General features: G+C 43.9%; 1 protein-coding gene across 4 annotated transcripts in view; it reads left to right on the top strand.

Moving 5' to 3' along the window:
- The window catches only part of IGSF9B (immunoglobulin superfamily member 9B), a 1,286,301-nt gene that overhangs the window by 656,134 nt on the left and 605,594 nt on the right, over positions 1–24,573 (top strand). For all 4 annotated transcript variants that reach the window (XM_085647232.1, XM_085647230.1, XM_085647233.1 and 1 more), the window contains exon 13: positions 21,968–22,143. In XM_085647232.1, coding sequence (XP_085503358.1) covers positions 21,968–22,143 — 176 coding nt within the window. The remainder of the gene's footprint in view (positions 1–21,967; positions 22,144–24,573) is intronic.

Raw genomic sequence — 24,573 nt, 5'->3', positions numbered from 1 at the left:
TGATGGTGACCCACTGCCCATATTTTACGGTATTTGCGGGCACCTGGATCTTAGGAACCATCTCCCGCTCTCCCACGGACACTAAAGTGACACCCGCCCACTCCCTTCCCTTAATTAAAGGCATCTCCTCCCCGAGCACTACACTAGCTACTCCGGGGGCCTTTCCTCCAATGGGAGGGGGTGGTCGTTTCAGGCACTTCGGATCTCCTTTATAGTGTCCAACGCCACCGCACTCGTAGCAATGGACAACCCTTGGCTGCTGACTCTGGCCAGGATTAGGGTTTCTGGGTGGGTTAGCCCTAGGGGTGAATCCTGCTCCCTTTCCTTGGAAATTATTTTGGGGGCCTTTGGATAACTCCTTTTTCTTTTCCCCTCCCTCTTTCTTCTGAGGGGCGCCCTGTCCGGCCTTTTGAGTATCCCCTCCAGTCCCCCTTGTGGACACCCGGGTACTAGTCCAAATGTCCGCCTCCTCAGCAAGCTTCCGGGGACTGGTCAGCTTGCTATCCACCAGGTGTTGACGCAGTTCAGGGAAACATTTCTCGAGCAGGTGTTCCTTCAGTACTAGATCAAACAACCCCTCGTAGTTCCTTACTTCACTGCCCTGAATCCAACCCTCTAGTGCCTTCTTTGCATAGTCCAGGAAGTCCACCCAATTCTGTGTGCCCAGTTTGTGACTACCCCTGAACTTCTGTCTGTACTTTTCGGGTGTTAGTCCAAACTTTCTTATGAGCGCCAGTTTCATGGTGGGGTAGTGGGTCTGCTCATCCTCCTCGAGGGCCAATAATGCATCCCTACCAGCTGGAGGCATGTACTTGTACAACCCCCCTCCCCAGTACTTCTCTGGAACCCCATGGGCCCTTAACGAGACCTCATAGGCCGCTAGCCACTTGGCGATATCGTCACCCACCCCATAGCTAGCTACTATGTCCTTTGGCAGGTAGGGTTTGGGTTCCCTGGTGTACTCTCGTTCTTCGCTGCCACCGTTAGGTACAGGGTGTGCCCCGATTCTCAGGATCTGAAGATCTATCTCTTTCAGCCTTATCTCATGAGCCATCCTCTGTTCCTCCTTCTCCTTCTCCAGCCTTGCTAAGTCCCATGTGAGCTGTCTTTTCTCCCTCCGGTCTGTTAACTCCACTTCAGACAAGCCACCGCTAGAGGCACTGCTGCCCTTCCTGGAAAGTGTCCTGGGCCCCGCTGACAGGTTCCCCACCTCAGGTTGGTACAAACCAGCTCCCTCACTGTCGGGCTCTCTATCCCTGTCCTCCTCCTCAGCCTTGCTTTCCCGTCGTGCCTCCCCCCAAGCCCTTAAGCTGGTTTGGAGTGCACCCTTCTTTGCTCCTGGGGGACAATACACCCCCTCCCGCTGGCAAAACTCCCTGAGTTGGGCCACAGTGTACGTTTCTAAATTCTCCAGTACAAACTCCATCTTGCCCACTCAGGTCAGAGGACAGTTATTTGCAGTAACTGTGCAGGGGGGTACCTTATATAATACCTCCTCCCACCACCAGAGTAAATTTGGAAAAAACAAAAACTCACAATTAGGAAGGCCGCTTTGAGAAAACTCCCGGTGTAGGCCTATGGACTACCCACAGTTATTGTTGAGTATACGTAGGCACAGCTCAATCCCACCGCTGAACACCAATTATGTTGGAAATACTCCACTCCCACACCGGAAAGGGTGGTGGTAACGGGGTCTCTCCAGACATACACAGTGGTAGCTTGGCTCGAGTGGTCAGGGGTCAGGCACCGTGCTAAGCATACGTCATACCCATACAATAACCATGCGTGCATCCGTTCCAAAAACGACTCTACACCGTAAAAATTATGAAAATATCTCTGTTTATCTTCTTTTCTCTTAGTTGCTGATTAAATAAATAATAATACAATCACAGTACACAAGGCTTTCCCTGTGGAAGGGTAAGTCAAATCAATACTATCTTAACGATTCAATAAATAAGGTAGATCATAAATAATCAAGGCATAAATATAAGTGCATTACATGAAAGGCAATTAAATATTATGAGGCAATAAATACTGCGAGACAATAAATACTGTGCGACAATAAATACTGTGAAACAATAAATACTGTGAGGCAATAAATACTGCAAGGTAATAAATAGGATTAATACAATAAATACAGTGCTCTCAATAAATAATAAAAGCCAACAGTGACACTTGAAAATCAGTTCACATTCCTGAGGTACTATGGGATGATTTGACCCAATCCCAGCTTGTAGAGATTTGGATGGCCTGAGGGGTATACTCCCTGGCTTGGACAAGGCTGAGGCCTAAACTGAGGTAGATCAAGGGGGAATCTAGAGATCTGGCTCCCTCACTCTACACAACCCCTCTGAATTAGTCTCAGCTCACCCCTGGCACAATCAAGCTGGTTCCAGCACCTCTCTAGCCCCTAGGGTAGTCTCTCAGGATTCCACAGGGCCTTAGGCGCCCTCTATTCCACTTACTGCCCTTTTTCTGAAGCTCCGACGCCGCTGGAGTCGTGTCGACGCCGTGAGGCGGTTCCGGTTCGATGTCGGCGGCCTCGGCGCAATGTCAGTTCTTGACGACGCCGGTAGGCGGTTCCGGTTCGATGTCGGCGGCCTCGGCTCGATCTCGTCCTCCGGTTCGATGACGTCGGCCAGTCTTGGCTCGATGTCGACTTCAGGCGGCTCCGGTCCGATGGCGACCTCAGGTTCGATGACGTCGGCCGGCCTTGACTCGATGTCGACTTCCGGCGGCTCCGGAGTGCGATCCCCACTCCCGACCTCCGGTGCTCCTCTCCTCAGGTTCAGGCGACTCCGGAGTGCGACCTCCACTCCCGACCTCCGGTGCTCCTCTCCTCAGGTTCCGGCGACTCCGGAGTGCGATCTCCACTCCCGACCTCCGGCACGCTTCACCTCGGTCTCCGGCGACTCCGGAGGGCGGACTTCACTCCCCCGTCGACGCCGCTCACTCGACCTCGGGTGACTTCCTCCTCGACCTCTGGTACTCTCTACGACCTCCGTCGGCGCCCTCTCTCGACCTCTGGCGGCTCCGGGTACGACGTCTGCTTTTCCAGTCAGCGCCGCTTCTCCACCTCGGGCTCCGGGTCTCTAGGCTTCTCGACGTCGGACTCCAGGGAAACCAATAATCAGGTCAGGACTTTGCTGTTCTTTGCTTCTAAGGCCTGTTCCTGCTGTCCAGGTCCTTAAGATGGTTTTTCTTGCTTCTTCCCACACAGGGCTCCAGGCTGGGCTCAGTCAGTAGGGACTAGTATCAAGGGTGGGTTTATGGACCCCACTCCAGGCACAAGTTTCCACCCCTGCTGCCTCACTCCTTCCTCCTTCAGGTTTCTGCTGCTCTCTCTTCACCAGTCAGGTGCCAACTGCCAGCTCCAACTGCCAACTCTCTGTCTTAGCTTCCCAACATTCTAAACCGCCTCCAACTGTCACAGGGCTCCAGAATGTTGCAGAAGGTTCTAGTAGGTTCCAGTGGGTTCTGATGATGTCACAGGTGGCCACCATTTTGTGTCTCAGGCCCTCAGACAGAAGTTCCAGGGGTAGGGAAAATGGCTCCCTGACCCTGCATCAACACTAAAAAGTCTGGTGGTTCCCAAAAAGGAAAAATTACAACAGGGTTTGAGGCAGAAAGGGAGACAAAATATATAATGATGAGGAGGGACCACCCAAAGGGCTGACAGGTCTAACAGCCATTCTCTGACGTCAGGAGTCCGTGCCCACTCTACGAGAGTGATATCCACATCTACAACGCTGTTTGCAGGTGTATCCCTGCCTGACATTTGTAGAGCAGCAACTTGGAGGATGCCGCACACATTCACCAAGCACTATTGCTTTGACGCTGAGACTAAGAGAGATGCCGCAGTGGACAAGCGGTTCTCAGACATCTTTTTCAATAAGGCGAGCCTTCTTTTCTTTGGTTCCTTCCCACCATCCTTTACTGTCTCACATTTTCAATGATTAATGGTAAAGATGTATACCTTGTATAATTTTGCTTATGTATTTATATGAGTATATTAATGTATGTGGGCAATGCTATTTTGCGTGCCTTTCTGCAGTTGCTATATGACATGAAAATGTGTTACTCACTGCTCGCTACTCTGATTCAAGCATGTGAATATATGAAAGTTCCAATAAACAAGTTACTTACCTGTAACTATAGTTCTCCAGTATTGAAATTTTTCATAGATTCACATGCGACCCGCCCGCCTCCCCTGGTGAAGGCTCACTTACTTATCTCAGTTTTTTTCTATTTGTGCGCACTTCGCACTTGTGCTTAGAAAATCGGAGGGACTGGAGCTTCTCTCAGAAAGGTTCCACATGGTGGTGTCTACTGATTGGCTAGTTCTAAGTTTGGTCCTTTTTTATTAAAGGACAGAGATAAGTTACAAAATGTTAAGGCCTAAGGCCTTCTGTTCGATGTCTAATAGGACATTTCTTTTAATAATACCGGGGACCCCCATCTCGACGACGGGGAATAATTCAAACATGTGAATCTATGACAGATTCCAATACTGGAGAGCTATAGTAACAGGTAAATTACTTGTTTCTTTCTTCAAATACTGTGGGCCTCGTAACTATTTTTGGAGGTGGCATGTTTACAAAAAGAGAGAATATATTTTTATGTGGAAATATCTGTGGAATTGAAAAAAGGATACTTGTTGGCACTGCTTCTCTTTGCTTCATAACAGGGGTGTCCAGTGTAGACTCAGCTAAGCCATTATCCCAGACAGAATTTCATGATTTTTCATGAAAACTGTTAACTATGTAAATAAATTCAATTTGGAATATTAGTATGCAGTGGCCTCTAGTAATTTGGAATAGCGGTGGGACAGGAACACAGGCTCCATCCATTCAAAAGCAGACATGCTCACACATAGACTCAGAAGAGCACACACATACTCGCATCCACCCATTCACAAGCATACACTTGTACGCACCCATTCACAGCACACACACGTTAATATACATGCATTCCTAGATGCACACATGCACCAAAACATTCAATTAAGCACTTACTGGGTTGTGGCGGTAAAGGTAGGGCCAGAGGATTGCAGGAAGGAGAAGCATGGCGCCCCAGGAAGGAGCTGGAGGATTTAGGGAGGAAATTTAATAACTGATGATTCCGATGCCTCTTCTCATTGGCTAACCCTGTTATCAGTCAGCCAGTGACAGGAGTATCTTCCCTTAGTTGTCCCATAGGAGAGTGGGGGCAGAGAGACATGCTGATCCCACCCCTCTCTGTGATGAGCAAGGAAAGGGTGGCGTGGGGCATCATTGATAGGCAGCCCTTGGCTGACTTTATCAGTGATGCTCCCTGCTGATCTCAAGGGGCTTTGCCAGGCTGGTGAAGTCACTTCTTTCAGGGCTGTGAGAACTTCAGCGCTGCAAACCGAGCTCAAGCTGCCAAGTACCTGCTCATTAGGAGATGTACAGCACCTGGCAGTCTTAGCCCAACATGGATGTCCGTCAAAATAACCTTTGCTCAGACTGACTGATACCCATCGTGCTTTGGAAAGGTGGGGCGGAACCACAGCTTCCATAAAAAAAGCCGCTCTGTATGTACTCTTTTGATGATATCCTGAAAATCTGACAAGGACTTAAAACTCTAATGGATACTTAATAATAACTTCCCTATCACACTTCCATTCACACAAGTGTACCTAAGTTTTCATCTGCTTATTTCAAGAACTATCTCTCTGTTTTGCTATGTGCAGACAACGCAGTGCTTACTTAATGCACTGCACATTTATATGAAGAGATAGTACCTTATTCATAATTGCGCTAACAAAGTTTGTCTCTCGACTTCAGAGCAGTGTATTACCAAATATCTTGCTTTCCAGTCTGGGTGAAAACTGAGTGTTTGTTGGAACGGTTTTTATTACCTTGGTGTGATTTTTACATTGACGTGTAATGCATATTGAAAGACCCAATTAGCTTTGGCAAAAAGGTTTTGTAACAGCCTTCTTAGGTCCAGTGTTGTGTATCCTAGTCCTCTCATCAGACATGTTTTACTTAAAGATCTCTTTGTTATTATATCATTTTGAACAGTAATATTTACTTCAGTTATAAACTTAATGCATGCAGTTCCACAATGCAGTCAATCAATCAATCAATGATCTTTATTCGGGTATTTAGAAATATCCATAAAAGAAGCATGTTAAAAACAGTCCAAATTCCATTATAAGTTAGACAGATTTGCACATGTAAAAAAAACCAACAATATTAATAGTTTAAAAACAGGACAATTATGTGCGGGCCCAAGCTAATTCAGCAATGTGAAATTTCCCAAAAGGTGTGAGAGGGGGAACCCTTCATCGTACTCGTAGGTTCAAAAGAAATTACAGGGCAGCCTAGATGGTATCCTTAGACCCTTCCATGCCTCAATGAGTCCAAGGAGCTAGTCCTCTCCTCTGGTGTTCCTTAATTTTACCGTCAGTCTTAAAAAGTGTACAGTGCTGAATAAGGTAAAGGGGTCGGAGGAGAGTTTAAGAAATAAAAGAGCCACTTTAGCCTGTCTGATTTTGGACCGTCTTAAAGTGGTTTTTAAGAACAGGGACCTGGGATGAGCATAGAAAGGGCAAATTAAGACGAAGTGAAGGGTATCTTGCGGAGATCTTAGATCGTAGCCGCAACACCCTTTTAAATTTATATCGTTTACAAACCCGGCTGGAACTGATAAAATATGATGCAGAAGGTTTAACCTAAATCTGGTCATCAAAAATCTGTCATGTCTATTGTACATGTTAGAGAGATAAAATTCCATGCCCGGGGATGATTTTGTAAGCAGGTAGGATCTTACTGTGATTTTTCGCGCTTCTCTGTCCTCTCTGTCCCTAGCTATATACCGCAAAAATTCTGCCTTTATAGCGCCCTTGTCTCTGGTAGATAGTGTAAGTGGTTCATTAAAAAAGTTTCCGTAGCCCAGTCTGATCAAGGCGTTCCTTAGGGATTTGAGCCAGGGTATTTGGAGCCCTTTATTCCCCCTCATACAGTCCTCCAGAATATGTCTGCTTAGACTTGCCTCTGGGTTTGTCCAAATTTTTATCGAGCAGATAATTGGTTTGAGGCATGCCCTCTCACTAAGATACGTAATACCCAGCTCCTTGTGAACGATAAAAGAAGGGATGCATTGGGGCACTTGCAAGAGCCTTCTTAGGAACTTATTTTCCTCCAATTGGATTTTTGCTAGATCAGTAAAACCCCTCACCTCACTCCCATACAAAGTCTTGGCACAACATACCGAACTATATAGTTGCACTATTTCGTTAGGTGACCAACGGCCAAGTCTAGCGGCATAATTCATAATTGAGCCCACCGAACTGGGATGTTGGCTGCTTTTGTGCCTAACTAATGGTTTAAAGTTAAGATCCTTATCAAAAAGGATCCCCAAGTAGTTAAAAACTTTTACTTTTTCAAGTTTATGTGCTCCTATTGTGAAGGTACATATCTTGGAAGGCGTTTTGCCTGCTTCCATGACATATGACTTGGAGAGGTTGGGGACTAGATCTAGGTCTGCCATAAAGCTAACAAATCCGCTAATAAGAGCCTGTAGGCCCCTTCCTGTGTGCGCCAGTAGGACCGCGCCATCCGCGTATAGGAGGACAGGTATACTTCTCCTACCATTGCGAGGGCAATCTACCCCCAAGTATCCGAGCGCCTTGTCTAAACCGTTTATATAAAGCGTGAATAGGAAAGGCGCGAGGATACAACCTTGCCTCACCCCACCCCTGCACAGGAAATCTTCCGTGAGGTCCCCCTCGTCACTAAATCTGACCTGTGCCGTTGTGTTTTAATGAAGCATTCGTAAGACATGTATCAGTCCAGGATCCACACCCATGGCTCCCAAGATTTCCCACAGCTTTCTTCTGTTGACACAGTCGAATACTGCTGAGAGATTCATAAAAGCCAGGTACACAGTGCCCTCCCTGGCCTGTGCATACTTTGCCACCAGGTGATAGAGATTGAGACACTGGTCAGTCGTAGAACGACCGTTGCGAAACCCGTACTGTACGTCTGTAATAATGTCGTTTTCGTCAGCCCAGACCATTAAACGGTTTAGGATGACTCTCCCCAAAACTTTCGCCGTGACATCTATAAGGGATATTGGACGATAGCATTGCGGGTCATTCCTATTTCCTTTTTTAAACACGGGTACAATGGCGGCCGTGGACCAAGATCTAGGCATACCAACTTCAATGGCTGTGTTGAATATCCTGGTGAGTATAGGAGCCCAAAGATCTGCCTGGCTTTTGAATAGATCAGGGGGAATCCCATCAGGTCCTGGCGCCTTTCTCACTACCAGGCCATCAATTCCTGATTTAACCTCGGATACCGTAAAATACGTCCGAGTACATGCTGGGAATCCTATAGCTAGAATTGGTTTCTCCTCTAGTTCACCACGGTTATATAAGCTTGTGAAGTGCGCCACCCATGCTTCTGGCAAGATATGGGACGCCACTTGCGGTTTGTTTGATGGCTGAAAGCAAGGGTCATTTATTACCTTCCAGAAACTATTCATGTCCCGACGCTCTGCAGCCTCTCTCAGTGACTCCCATGCCTGGATTTGTAGGGACATTGTTTGCAGTTTAGTGGCCGTTTTATAGCGAGTCCTGCAGGCGACAATCTTACCTCTATCCTTTGGAACTGTCACTTTGTATTGCTCCAGCATCATTCAAGATGTGTCAGCATTGCTATTACACAACTATAAACCACCATTCATGGAATAAGGACTTCTAAAGACAGCACTATCATTGTTATTAAAAAGAAACTTGCCTTTCGGAGATAAAAGATAAGACTTTACAGCTGCATGTAATCCAAAGACAGTCCGACGATGAAATTTGATTCTCTTTTCCAATATTTTTCCCTTTACGGAATGTCAGAGGAAATGTTTTTTGTAAATTGTAGATGTGTGGGACAGTGCGTTTGCTTCAGCATTGCAATACGGATTGGGAGTTGACCTAATTAGTCGTTGAGTTTCAAGTGCAATCATCTTCTGTTGGGCATGTGTTTGGTAACAGCAATTAGCTTCACAATTACCAAATGTTCTTTTAGTGTCTCTTGGATGGGGCCAATTTTGTTTGTTGTGTTTGGCTAAATTACAAGTGGGGATAGATTTTGTGATAATATACTGACTTTTCAGAAAGTCTCTGAAATTTCACTTGATCAATCAACCAACCTCATTCATTGAACATGTTCCGGCACCACGTGACAACTACTGAGAATGTTTGCCACCCCCTTCAGCATCATTATGCAAGTTGGATTTGTAAGTTTTTTTCCCCCCAAATTCAGGCTTGTGTAAATAATTCCGTGGGCAGTGGTACATATGAGGGATTGTACCCTGGGACTTCGTACACATTGCTTATGTACTAAACAAGCCAAGTATACATTAGTAGCTGTTGGGTGGTAATACCCTCTCTTTAGGTAATTCAGAGTTCACCGACGTAAAATTGTTCGGAGACTTAGATGTGGGCTAGCAGTGGAATAGCTGACATTTGTTCTTAATTTATATGATAATTGGACAGCTATGATGATGATGCACTTGTATAAAGTATTCTGTCATTTGTATGTATATGCAAAGAACAGAAACAATGGTAACTCTTAGACCATTGTAGCATCTTGCATTTCCGCTGTACATGCTTAGGTTTGCAAAAAATCTTTTTTTGTTATGTGTTGGACATTTTGTATACATTTTTTGCTGTCAATGAAGTCGTGAACGTTTTCTCTGAAAAACTATACAATGAAAACCACCTTTAAATCGTCATACGTAAACATCCTTGTCCATCTGTCACTACCATACATCCACATTGTCCTTTATAGTATGTCAAGTTGCTCTTCCCTGTTAAATTATTATTCAGTGGGTCAGAAGGGTAATTTTTTGTCTCCATCAAGTAACCCACTGATAAACCATCAATACACTGAGAGCAGAGAAAGTTATGCTAATCTCTTTATAAGGATTTTCTAGTCTTTGTATGTGATTGCTATTATATGTCATGAATGGTGCATTCAGAAGCTTCCTTCCAGCAAATATTTCAGTTTTTACACTTTCCTTAACAGGGTTTAGCTGCTCTTTTCCCTTTCTTTCTTTCTCACTGTATCCCCTCCCTCTACGTGTGTGTATCATTCCTTTTCACTTTCTCAATACAATTTTAGTTTTGTCTTGTACTTTGCCTCAGACCCTCTGTCTCCTCAATGATTGTCTTGATTCACTTTTTGTCACCATCCTCTCTGTTTCTTACTGTCTCTCCAGTTATTTGCCTTGAGATGTGTCTAGTTCAGTGCATTTAGTCTCCCTTGCTTGCTAACACCCTTTCTCTATCTGTTCAACTGTATTAGTTTGTAGTTTGTTGAGACTTTATGTATATTTTGGCTCTCTTATTTTTGTGTTAGATAAGGACGTTTTGTAAAGTGCATCCACACACTGTCAGACTGATCTTCTAATGCTGAGTTGTTAAATCTGAGTTACAGCTGAAAACCCACTCCTGGCAATATTTATCTGAAGACATATTCAGAAGAAAATATGAGTTTTTAAAGCTGTCTTAATTGTCTTACATTTTTAATTTCTCTTAGAAAGCACGACCCCACCACCCCCATTTTAATTTTTCTGTATCTCGGGACAAGGTTGAAGCTTTTTGTCCACTTGTGGAAGGATTGTCCTCAACAGTTGCACTTAGAGATCTAAATTTTATGTGTTTCCCCATAGGCAGTATAAGACTACTCTAGCTGGGGAGAATGTTTGTTCCAACCTATATCTGTCCATATTAATTATTTGCATTTTGTAGCCTTTGTAATTTTGTTAACAGTATCTCATTTACTACCAAATAAGCACTGTTCCCAAAGTCAATCTAGAAGACAGTTGACCCTGTGACTAGTAACTATTGAGAAATATTCAGGTAACAAAAGTTCTGCATTATAAGATCTTCATTGATAGTCATACACATAATAAATCCCTGCTGCTTGCCGCACTCCTGGAACACCTCAAATCAAATGTATTTGACTAGGGAGGCTGAGGAGTCTACCATGTTTAAATGTTGGAGAGTTACTTTATGAGCCTAGCAAAGGCTAGATTATCCAAATCTTAGACTATCTGCAATATTAAAAATTCTTTTCTCAAAACTACACTGTCATACCTACAAAATAAACTGATGCCTTACATGCATCTTTTTCTTCAGTAGGTGTCAAAAGACATACTAACCATTTTGTTGATTTGTGCCTTCAAGAATGGATTGCAATCCATGCAAATTCCTAGGTTACTCAAATATTGTAAAGCTCATAGATTCACATGCTTGAACCATTTCCCGTCATTGAGATGGGAGTCCCCGGTACCATATAATGTTAAAGATAGAGCATGAATGCCCTAAGCCGTTCAATTTTGCAACCTACCCTAGTCTATTTAAAAAAGAGACCTAACTTATTCTTCAGCCAGTCAGGCTGCTTTGCCCTCTAGAACACTCCAGAGAAAAGATCCAGTCCCTCAGATATTCTTCTGCATGTTGTGCTAAGGAGTCTCGACTGAGCTCTGCTCAGTTTTTTTCTACTTGGATACTTTCAGGAGAATATTTCCAATGCTCTGGTGCTGGGGAAGTATTTACCTTCTGACCACAGTGTTTTCCCCCATAGAAATCTGATTTCATTTGACCAGCATGTGAGACGAGGAGAAGAAAAGTCTCTTTAGAGCCTGCCATACCTAAAAAGAGACAACACATTAAAGACCCACACCAAGACTGCATTTATTGCCTCTACCCGGATCATTGTGCAAAGGACTGTAAGCTATGTCATACCTTATCAACTAAAACTTCAAAAGATAGAGAAAGATGGCTGCTTTTCTGGCTTCAAAAGTTCAAAACTAGAAAAGAGACAGTTTCGGACTCTGATGTTGAGGACTCCCTATGTCCTCCAGAAGATCCCATGAGAGGGTGAGATCACCCATTCCTGATCCTCCTCTGAGCAGGTTAGAAAAGCCACAAAAAAAAACACTCATGGGTCTTCCAAAGGCCGCAGTCCTTCAAAATCTCCTCACAAAAATTAACCTTCTGCCTCCCGGGGAAAGGTCATTCTCTGAGCCGCCTACTCCACCTCCTAAGGTCAGTCACTCATTTAAAAAGCTTTCCTCAGTTCCGCCTGCCGACAGATCATCAATGAATACCCTGCCATTGATGAAAACATCATCGTCTGTGGCGTTGTCGGCTAAAACGTGTATGGCAGCATCATCGCCGACGACAGCTACAATGACTACGTTGTCCGCCTCCTCAATGATGGCATTATCGTTGACGGCATCTATGACTAGACCGTCAATACTAAAGATTTCCCTGATCTTATTGTTGACGGCACTATCGACGGCTCCACCGTCAACTCCGATAACCTTGCTGACAGCGGTGATACCGTTGACAAGTACACCGCCAATGGCAGATAAGATGTTAGCGACACCGTCGACGACCTTGTCAACGGCAGAAAAATAGCAAAACATCAAAAAAGCACATTTTAGACCCCAGAGCACACATCTCCAAGCCAGGTAACACCCCTAATTCTAGCTGATCTCTTGAAGGAAGACAACTCGGATGATGATGGACCCTTTGGGGTCCCAGGAAGCCCCTCCGAGTTGCATGTTAAATGCCAAGAAGAAGAGGAGGAACATGAACGGCTCAATTATTCTTCCCATGACCAATATCAGCAGCCATTCCTGAAGGAGAGTATTTGTCTACCAGTCTCTTTGGTTTATGACTTGCATTTCATGATTTCAGATTATAGTAAGTGATTTCCATCTACTACACCTACTGCACCACAGAAATCCACACCTACCAGATCACCCACTGCTCAACCACCTATTCTTTGCCTATATCAGAAAGGCATACACCACATACAGACCTGCTGAATGATCCAGATACCTCTGATGATGATAGAGAGAAAAGGGAGCTCTGCAACGCCCACATGGAATGGGATGAATACCTCATGCCTGTGCCATCCTCTCTGTCAACCACCTCAGTGAACTCATCATCAGAAGATATTGGGGGTTTCCCTAATTTGTTAGAAAGGACAGCTACAAGATTCGCACTCCCCATACCTACCAAGTAGATGGGCTGTTTTTTAAATGATTGTAAGGAGCCTTTCCAGAAAAGCGTAAGGTCCATGCCCATTGTCAACTATATTTGGAAAGAGGGCTTGAAAGTAACGAAAAATCAGGCTACAGCCACGGCAGTTCTTCGACGTCTCTACAAGAAATATAAAGCACCGGAGGATGCTCCTGTTTGTCTAACTGGCCATCCAAAGTCAGACTCAGTAATTAGGCAGGCAGCCCATCGAAGATCAAAGTACCCCTCCACTTCGATCTCTGCTTTGTGGACAAGGAGGGCAGATGCTTGAATAATATAGGCAAACGTTTCTCATGAATGTTAGGCCTGACAGTTAAAGCGGCAAATTATCTGGTCGGTTTGGGAAGATATGATCGGCAGCTATGGGCTGTCTTCATTACATATGTAGATCAACTTCGGGAAGAGACGAAAGTGGAAGCAAAAAAGATCTTGCAGGAGGGGAAGTGCACATCAGCAGAGATCATAGAGTGCCATGGATTTTACCACCACTGCAATTAGGCAACTTGCAGGTTCTGCTGTGCTCAGAAGGCAAGGCTGCTCAAAGCTACCTCCTTTAGCCTAAAGTACAAAATATAATTTTAGATCTTACCTTTGATGGAGTGGGCCGTGTTCGACAAGCATGTCAATGTGCCCTGCAGGACATAAAAACTGACACAGATGGTTAAATCGATGGGGCCTCTACAGTTTAGGAAGATGCTGTTTCTTGGGGCCAGAGGAGAGGCTTGCCATCATATAGAGGAGGTTATCAGCAATACCACTATCCCTCCTACACATCTACCTCCCAGCAGTTTCGTCGGCCATATTCCCAGAGACTACCACATAAAGTGGCCTACAACAGACATATGCCTAGAGGAAAAGCAAAACATTGGGAAAGGATTCAAGTCATCGCCAATGACCTAGCACAGGCTCTGGCTACCCCCATCTCCTCAGCATTCAGACTAGGAGGAAGAATATTCCCGTTCATCCAACACTGGCAAGAGATAACATGAGACCAATGAGTACTAGACCTTGTTCAATTCAGCCACACACTAAAATGTGTTCAGAACCCACTGTTAACCATCTCCACACCTCCATTCCCAAACATAGACAACTGCTTAAGTTGGAGGCCAAGACCATGCTTCCGAAGGGTACGATAGCGAGGGTCCCTCTTTCGCAACAAGGGTACGGATTCTATCCTTTGTCTTCCTGATTCGCAAAAAGTGGAAGGAATGGCGGCCTATCCTTGAACTAAGAGATCTCAACACATATCTCAAAAACAATAATTCTGCATGGTAATGTTTCAAGATATTCTCCTACGTCCAAACCACAGAGATTATATGTCAACTCTCCACCCCAGGATGCATATTTCCACATCCTCATTCATACTTCCCACAGGAGATTCCTAAGGTTCACAGTAGTGGGCAGCCACTACCTGTTGAGGGTTCTTCCTTTTGTTCTGAAGTCAGCCCCCAGGATATTTACAAAGTGTTTGGCCCCGGTAGCAGCCTTTCTAAGGAAACATAAGGACCAGGCATTCCCATACTTAGGCGACTGGCTCGTCAAGGCGCATTCCAGTCAAGCAGCAGAAAAATGGCCAAAACGCTTGCATAGCCCTGTTCAACGAGCTAGATCTCTGAATTGGAAAATATCAAGCCCGCAACCATCAAGGAATATAACATTTTTGAGAGCAACACTAGATACTATACCCAACAAAGCCTGCACTGCATCAGAAAGACAAGTAAAGCTAATAATATTGGCAAAGTCCATTCAGAAAAAGAAGTCTCTTTCAGTACGTTTCTACAAGTCATTATTAGGGAAGATGTCATCATGCAATCCTCTAGTTCTGTTCTGCCTGCTAAGGATGCGACCCATCCAGGAAGAACTAGACCTCCAATGGGTACAAGCAACAGGTTTGTATGACAATCTTATCAAAGTCACTCCAGCCATGGTCAAACTCCTAGCTTGATTGACTCAGCAGACACACCTATGAGGCAGCCTTTCATTCCTAGCTCAACCCTCCCCATATGTCAATAGCACTGATACTTCCTTGGAGGGATGGGGAGCATACCTTCAAGACCTACAGGTCAGAGGCACATGTCAGAAGCTTCATCAGCGTTGTCACATCAGTCTGCTCGATTTAAAGGCAGCACATCTGGCCTTGCAGGCTTTCCACCCCAAGATAAAGAACTCGACTCGAAGGTTCGCATATGATCAGACAGTACAACAACGATGCACTACATAAACAGGGGGGGGGGTACAAAATCTCTTCTCCTCTCTCTCGAGTCACAAGACATCTGGGATTGGGCCATTTGAAATGGAGTGCACCTACGAGTGGAGCATGTCCTAGGAACACAAAATGGGATAGCGAACACTCTCAGCAGACTGAGGTCATCTTGCCACAAGTGGGAACTGGATCAGGAAATGGTCAACCACATATTCTCACAGTGGGGAAAACTCAATCTCCACTTCTTTGTGAAGGCACAGAACACCAAATGCTGATTCTTGACAAGCAGGCATCACCATTCAGAATCATGGGGGAATGCATTTTCGATGGCATGGTCCGTAATCTTTGCTTACGCCTTTCCGCCTAGTCCCCTGATTCCAAAGGTTCTCACAAAGATGAAGATTGAATCTTGTAGAATGATACTGATAGCCCCAATGTGGCCTCGCCAGCATTGGTTTAAATAACTTCTCTTGCTGTCGGAGAAACCTCACATCCGATTGAAGGTCTCACCTTATCTTCTGACGATGAGCAAGGGCTAGGTTCTGCACCTAAATCCCAAGTCACTTCACTTTTTGGCCTGTCTCCTGAGCACAATGAATCGGCCCATCTGAACATATCGTCTGAATGTAGGGAGATACTTTCCGTGGACAGTACCAGCAAAACGTATTCTCACAAGTGGAAGAGATTGTATGTATGGTGTCAACAGGAGAAGATTTATCCCTGTCTCCTCACCTGAACAGATATTACCCTACTTATTGCAATCGACACGTTCAGGTTTAACTGATGCATCCATCAGAGTTCACCTGGCGGCCATTTCTTGATTCAGATGATCACCCAGGTCACCCTTTTTATGGTCCGACATCCTCCTTCATCTTGGCATATGAACACAGTGCTATCTCGGCTCATGAAGCACTCATTTGAGCCCATTCACAGAGCGAGTTTAAAGTACCTGTCCATGACAAGTTGCTCTTCTTGTGGCCCTAATGTCTGCCACACGGGTCAGTGAGATCCAAGCCCTCTTCAAGAACCCTTCCTACAATTTAGAGAGGACAGGATAATTCTACATACAAACACAAAGTTTATCCGTAAAGTCCCTATGGACTTCCACATCAGTGAGCTGCTGGTTTTGAAGACTTGATTTCCAAACCCTTTAACACCGGTGGAGAGGGCTCTTCACTCTTTGGACTTCAAGAGGTGCATCAAGGTCTACAAAGACAGGACCAACAGCTTTCGTAAGTCTAACCATTTGTTTGTGGCTTCTAGCGCACCATGGAAGGGGCAACCCCTTTTTAAACAGAGCATAGTTAGAAGGATATCTGCTGCAATTCACTTCTGTCACCAAACAGCAAGAAAACCGTTACAAACTTCTGTGCATGCCTGGATTTGACTCCTCAAGGGAATGTAGCAGTAGGCCAAGCGGTTCTAAGACATCTTTTCTGGTAAAGGTGAGCTACCTTTTTCTTCCCACCAAACTATTACTAGTTCTGCATATTGCCTATAATATAATGTCTTCTCTGTCTTTACAGCATACTGGAATGATGTCATATTTTGAGTGAAATATTATAAGAGATGTTCATGGTAATGTCTTCATTTGTTCTGTGTTTAGCAGATATCTTTGTAGAATGGTATTCCTGAAAACTCACAGTTTAATGTGCCTTACTATTGCTTCATACTCTGATTCAAGCATGTAAATCTATGAAAGATCCAATACCGGAGTAAGAAAAAAGGCTTACCTGTAACTGGAGTTCTCCAGTATTTATTCATTCACAGATTCACATGCGACCCATCCTCCTTCCCAGAGAAGCTCACCTTTCCCTCCTTTAGGGGTTCTCCGGCACTCATGCTATGGAAAATCTGAGGGGCTGGAGCTTCTCCCAGAATCGTTCTAGAGGGCAAAGCAGCTGAAGTATAAATTTGGTCTCTTTTTTAAATAGACTGATAGGTTGTAAATTGAAGGGCCTATGGCCTTCATGCTCTATCTTTAACATTGTATTACTATTATATGGTACTCGACAACGGGGAATGATTCATGCATATGACTCTATGAAAGATTCCAATACTGGAGAACTACAGTTACAGGTAAGTTCTTTTCATCTTAACATTAGTAACTAGTGTTGGGCCTGGGCCTAAATTATATGGCCATAACTCTCCTGGCCTAATAGTAACTAGGGTACCTGTCAGCATGAGCTCATTTTACAGGGATTGAGCTATAAATGGCGGATACTTATCCATTGATCCATTATCTCCTTTACAGTATTTCCAATTTTTTTTTCAGCTGATGCAGATGTGATCTTGAAGACCAGCTTCTAGTCAATAGCGTAATTGTAGAAAATGATATTATAGGACTGTAATTTCATCCATGGGAGAAGATGCAGCCTGAAAAGTAATTGTGATAAGGCTTAGTCTTTAATGTCACCACAGTACACCTGTTTCCATATGGAAGTGTAGAGTATGAGTCTTATACACTGAATTCTTCCTGTTACAAAAGAATCATGCACGGCCAGCACCAAGCCTGTACTACTGCACTCTCAAAGACTGTGATACAGGATCTTGTGGTTGGCGGTGTACATGGCCATTGATATGTCTAAAAAATTCAGGGCCTGTCACAGGCTCATCAGCATCCATCCATTGATCATCTATAATGGTACTAATAACAGCCTTTTTGACACTCTGTGATTGAAATCTTGCCTGTTGGTCATCTAGTATATCTTTGTAGTCTATAAAAATCAAGAGTTGTTTCCTGGCTGGTTGCTCTAGGAGTCTCAATAGGTAAGAAAGATTAGATATCATGCTAAAATCAGTTCTATTGCCCTTAGCTTTTTCACCAAAGGTGTGTCAGTTGTTTTGTCAAGCCAGTTGGGACCAGGAATTGTTGATAATAGAAATAAGAATAGAAGTGTCTAGTGGTAAAATACTATTTGGTTAAAGAACTTTGGGGGACAGACTTCCAGAGAGGGATCAGAGGCTTAAAAGTGCTTGATTTGTGCTATTGCCCTGTAAGTGAAATCTCTATAAAGCTATTCATCATTAGGCTTCCTTCTTATCTGATTGAACAAAACAATTAAAAAACCTAGGACATTCCTGGTGTAGTTGATAATGTTTTTTTCTGTTTTTGAGGCAACTATATTAGCAATTTTATTACAGTATTTTTGCAAGGGGAATGTTTATTTTATCAGCATCAGCTGAGCAGAGCTCATTAATGAGCTTCCACTTCTCTTTGCGTGGGCTGGTTGAACTAGCCAATCGATTAGCTTAATGATCTCTTTTCTCATCGGCTGTGTTTAAGCACCTGCAGCCAGTCTTTCTGCAGAGTAATATATTGGCACAATTCACCGTCAAGCCTCTTCTATTTTTACTTGTTTAAGTTTAGCCCCCACATGTCTTATTTAGAGTTTAGTGTACTGGATACTTTGTGTCAAACATGGGCGGATATCCTGTCTGCCAATTACAAGTGCCACTTGCAATACAGCAGATGAGGTATCCACCACGTTTGTGACGGAGTATCCCATCTGTCTACCTCTAAATAAGGCCAATATCTGCAAACCATGATTTTGATGGATATATCTTTCCGAAGATGCCTCACTTTGGTAATTATTTTTCCAGGCTTCAGACTGGTCTGGATAAGCTATTTCACATCAACTGATTCCCAGTGCCACCACATGGACATCAGGCAGCCCCAGCTGCGTCTCCATCTGCAGACAAGACAATGTGCTTGCATCCATTACTGTTTTTCTGTGCCTCATGGATTTGTGTCGAGATCGCTCCCTGTTTGTCTCACCAATGAAATTCCCAATATTTGACACTGTTTAGGTCCAATGGCTCCTCTAAAAGTTGCATGTTTCAAGTCTGCAGATGCCGCAAGAAGATGTCTGTTTTGGATCCCATTACAACTGCATGTGGTTCCTTTTATCGGAGTTGTGGCCTGCCATTCTTGTGTTTGCATGCATCACGAAGGCATTGAGCATGGTAGGCCTACCTGGTTTTGGCTAAGGTCTGCAGTGAAACAACTAAGTGATCACCATTTCCCATACATAAGTTACTTATTAGGGAACAATCTGCTAAAAATGTTCCTATAAAAAAAAAAATACTAATGGAAAAGGAAGTCTTCTTCCTTAAGAAAACGATCCTGCTCACAGTCTCAACTCTACATCCAGATGTGGAACTCTTCCTTGTGTTAGAAGTATATTCCTACTTCGAAAAAGATGAGACCGATGTTTCCGGACCCATCAGTTACCTCTGCAGGTAAAAGTCTTCTAGCGTGGTATGCTGGTTCTGTTCTGCCCTCCTTATGCCTCCACCCCTAACAGTGATGAGCAAATTTTTTCAGGCTTGATGAATCTGGCGGCTTCAGCCCTGGCTCCTCCCAACGCCAGACTTCTGTGGGCACTGGAGTCTAAAGAGAAGTGTAGAAGTCTGCAAAGCCACCATTCTGTTTGGTTGAAATCCAATTTGATGCAAATGCCTCCCACGCAGCTGACTAGGAAGCAGCTCTCAAAGGTGTCGACATAGAAGGAAAAACGTTATGGAAAACTTTAGTAAAGCTCTCTTGGCAGAGCACCTCCCAGGCCTCAAAGATTTGTCCAAAGAGAGGAGATTTCCAGCTCTGACCTTGCATAGCCCGAATAAAAAAATTAAAATCTGGCTGTACAGAGGAAGAGGATTCAGAAGCTGATAACTTCTTTCCCAATTATAATGCTGATTCTGGCTTTTATTTCAGCTTATAATTTGTGAGTGGCCTGAACACATCTCCAGAAAGGGGTATCTCTTAGCCCTCTGGTCCGGTTTCATGGGAAGTTTCTTCATTTACGACTGTAGTACGTTAAGGAGCTGACTCTTTAAAATTGATTGTGCCCTTTGTGGAGGTGAAGTCCAATGTTTTGTTTGCTTTTCCTCCTCAGTCGCTGAGCCCTTGCTTCCATTCACTGAAGCTGCCATGGATCCTGTCATGGCAGCAAGAGAGGGACCCTTGTCAGGACATGCAGTCCTTTGACAGATTGTCAGATGCCCTAGGCCTGCTGTGGGTGACCCCATTTTTTGTCCTTTCACCTGGCACCAGAAAGTCCAAACGACCTCTTCATAGCAGAGCTCCAATGCCTTCCTTATGGTCTACCATTCACAGTTTTCTACTTGAATAAGTTGGTTTATCGCACCTGCCCAACTTTCATACCCTGCCATTTTTCTTCCATTTCCCACATCCACCTAAGGAAGAGGAACAACTGCGTAAACTGCAGCCCAGATTCGAGGAGTCTTAATACACTGATTGTGTTCTTTGTGACATAGGAGATGATCTTTGCTCTTTGTGGGCTTTGTAACACCAAGGAAAGGCAAGGAGATGACTAAGCACACCATTTTGTCCTGTGTTACAATCTCCATTAGGATGTGAAATACCTTGGCCTAGAAAGATTCTCTAAAGGACAGTCCTGCCCAATCCAGCCATGGCTCCCTCCACAACTCTCTCCAGAGTTGTTCACATCTGCTGTGTGCCTGTATTGTGACTGTAACTTACCTTTGCCATGCACTGCTGCCTCATGCCTCAGATGCCCAGTGATGTGTACTTTAGCCAAGCTGCGGTGCATGACTTCCTTGGTTCACCAGCACTACTCATCCTACATCGCAGGGAGGTTTTGGAACTGATTTACAAGGTGAAGAATCTGTGGGAAGATGTATCCTTCAAAAGAAAAATCTGTTTAACTTCAGTAACAATATTTCTGGAGGATACATAATCTTTGCACAGATTCCTTGCCTCATACTGCCCCCCCGAGAAGTTACTGCAGTGAATAATACCATTCCAAGGTATGCATACATGTTATGTGCTGTGTTTCTCACTGTTGTTGCTCTCTCGTTTCTTTTTCCTAAGCCTCAATGAGGCACATAAATGTTCAGAAACGGACACCAGCGTGATGGTTGGCACCGGATATACCCCGGTGTTGTCATGCTTGGAAGTGGAGTCTGGGGCTATTGCTGTTGAAAAACTTTTCTGGACCAGTCTGAACCTTAGAAAGATACTTCACAAGGTGAGGAATCTTAATAAACATTACGTAGCCACCAGAAATGTTATTACAGAGGGTAAGTACGTTTTTCTTTACAATTATGTTGTGGTTTGCTTTTATGACCGGTCTCAGACATTTAAGACATTTAGGAATCTAGGCCAGTTGATACCATTATACACAGAACAGCTTTTTGATTGTTTTGTTCATCTTTTGAGTTACTTGTAAGTGATTGCAAAGTGTTTCTAATTCCGGGTTTTCCACTTATTTTTATCAACCACAATGTTTCATTTTTATAGATTGTGTGAACCTCATTCATCACGGTATATGTAATCGGAGATTAGTCCCTGGTTGTTGCCATTACCTAATTTCATTTCCTAATGCATGCTCTCATTCTTTTTCTGTTACTGTTGCTCTCTTACTCTGCACCATACTGTTTGAGTAGCTTCTGCTTTCTGTTTCCTTCATTACACAAGTACGAAAGCAGGCACTAGCTTTACCCTATTACATCTGCGTCGCTGTTAATCTTCCTTAATGTATCAGTCTCTCCTTTCTCCTTCATTATTTCTTGCTCTTTTTTCCTCAATCCCTTTACCTCTTCTTACTCTGCTCAAGTGCAATCTGTCTCTTGTTCTCAGCTTAAACACTACCATATTGTAACCTATGTCTTAATCACCATCTGTCTCCACACAGGATGAAGAGGGCTCAGTTTGGGCCTCATGACTGGCTCTCGCTTCCTGTGCCCCCTGGGCCCACCTGGCTGCTGGTGGATACTTTGGAACCTGAGACAGCCTACCAATTCAGTGTCCTAGCCCAGAACAAACTGGGCACTAGCTCCTTCAGTGAGGTCGTTACCATGAACACCTTAGGTGAGTAGTGGGGAGTAAAGGGCAAGGCAGGGTGGAGTGGAAGCCCAGCACTTTATCTCTAGGACTTTTGTTTTACAACAGACAAGGTTAGTGGGGAAGGTCAAATCAAAGAGCCCACCAGGGCGGCTCAGTTTTTCCCCATTTTTTCTTTATTTTATTACTTTTTGCGACCGTGTCTTTTTTCTAAAATATTCAGTGGGGACCAGAGTTTTGACTCTGTAGTTGAGAGAATTGGTACTTGTGACCAGCACTATGAAGAATTTAAGGAAATAGAAGTAACTGTGTATGTAGGAGTAAAGAGTTTGATACACACCTCAAATGTCAACTTCCATCAATTAAGTGTTAGACATTGTACAGTGTGAGTTTTCTTGCTTTTTCCTCATTTGTTTTCAGTCTTAATAGGTGACCATTAGAACTATTAAGAGGTGGATGATCTAAATCAACAGGAGAAAGACAAATAACAGAAAGCAGACGGCTTATGTCTAAGCTAGGAAACAGGGATAGGTGCACGGACAATAGTTTGTATTAGACAATGAGCTGCTAAAAGGAGTGAGCTTATGAGGAATGCCAGGACCTCGAGCACACATCACCTTTGATCTTTAAGAGCAATGTAAGCCACCCCTTTTACACCTGGAAGCCTCTGTACATTCATATGGGTAGTTTGCCCAGATGAGCAGTGAAAATAGCAATGCTATCTAGTTAGTTGTTGACATTGGTGTTAGGGAGATTTAAGCTAGCAGTTGAAGAGGGTAGAATAGTCCTGAGCAGAAAGGCGAGCAGAAGGATGAGACACCTAATAAGAAGTCCCTCAGAGAATTCAAAAGACTCCTAGGCTGCTACTAATTTGGCTTAAACCACTTGCTGCCCTTCAAAAGCACACTTAAAATATTTTGTATTTTTATCATTCACCTGACTTGAAGGGTGGTGTCAAATAATCATGCACAGAATGAAGAGGCACGCAGCAGAGATCTGTCTTCTGCCGCAACCTCTACAGACCTGATGTCCTCTGCTGTCATCCTGTACTTCATCAGCATAACGTCTGGTTTTGTCTGGTCTATATTGGTGTTCCTGTTTATTGCTGTGTAAGCTGGACTCTAACTCCCAATTATTTTTTTACCAGCTAGCATTTGTGTTGCATGTTTCATTGTTGGTGTACTCATCTTAGCCTCTCCTGTGCAGGGCCTCCTCATGCCTATATGCCTGCTCAGTCCACATTAATAACCCTGCTTCTCCAACAGTAGACCTTTTATATATTCACATGCTTGAATCATTGTCTGTCGTCAGGCTGGAAATCCCCGGTACATTAAAATAGCAGTATACAGTGTAAAATATGTATATACATAAAAAATTGTGTAAAATGGTCATAGGCCTGAAGCATGATAGTATGTTTAGTAACTCATCCAGTCTTGGATGTCTGCTAACATCTGAAGTTATACCCACAAAGACTGAATTCCTCCTGTTTTCCAATGATACCAAGAATCCTAGATTGAAGCCTGGCTCCTCACCTCGCGCCTATCAGGCTTCACCTTTCAGTGGAACAGCTAATGCACTGTTGACAGATAGCTCTCATTCAGGGAATACATTGCCAGGAAGATCAAGCTATGGTTCCAACCCTCCATGTTGGAAAAAAAGTGAAGCAATTTCTCTGGGATTCAACTTAAGAACAACTGTGGCTGAGGGAGGTAGTTCTTTTTCCAAAAGGGGTCACACTGGCTTGCAACATTCCTGACAGCATCAGCCTAATTGTGGGAGACTCTGTCGTGAACTTAACTGTCTCAGAAAGGATGCCAGCTGTGCATTCCTTGCACAGGTTATACCAAGTTTCTCCTACTAGGAGCTTGTGAGCTACTGGTAACTCCCCACCTACTTGTTAGTAACTATCCTGTGTGCAGCCCAGCCAACTAAATTAGAAGCTTTTGCTAGGTTGAATTAATATATGTTGACCAAAATTCAAAAATGGTTCTTTGAGATAAAAAATTGTGTGTATTTTCAGACCTCATCATTTTCAAAATAATATATATATAGCAGATAGTTGAATGATACATCAAGTGGTGCTGGGTAGACTTGTTACCGATATTAGTAACTTGATACCAGGGGGATTGCCCCAATAGCTGTTGTGTATTTTCCATGAAGAGGCAATCTAAAATGTTAAAGCATTTTTTACATTACTTCTGGCAACCCTGCCTGATGCACTGAGAGGATCACTGTGGGTAATCTTGCATATGGAGGCCACTAATGTAATCTTGTCTGATATGGTCGCTATTACAACACTGATAATATTAGTAGCTCTGGATCATTATCATTGGACATAAGTAGCCCTTATTACTGAAAAGGTTCAGGACCCCGAGTTGCGTGTTCTGTGGTGGAGTTACTGACCACCACGCAATAGAACGATAAAGTATTAAAAAGAAAAGCTTAGAAAGCAGTTTG

The sequence above is a fragment of the Triturus cristatus genome, chromosome 3_2 (assembly GCF_964204655.1).
Source record: "Triturus cristatus chromosome 3_2, aTriCri1.1, whole genome shotgun sequence".
NCBI lineage: Eukaryota > Metazoa > Chordata > Amphibia > Caudata > Salamandridae > Triturus > Triturus cristatus.
The sequence above is the reverse complement of the archived record's forward strand: the minus strand, read 5'-3'. Positions and strand labels throughout refer to the sequence as shown.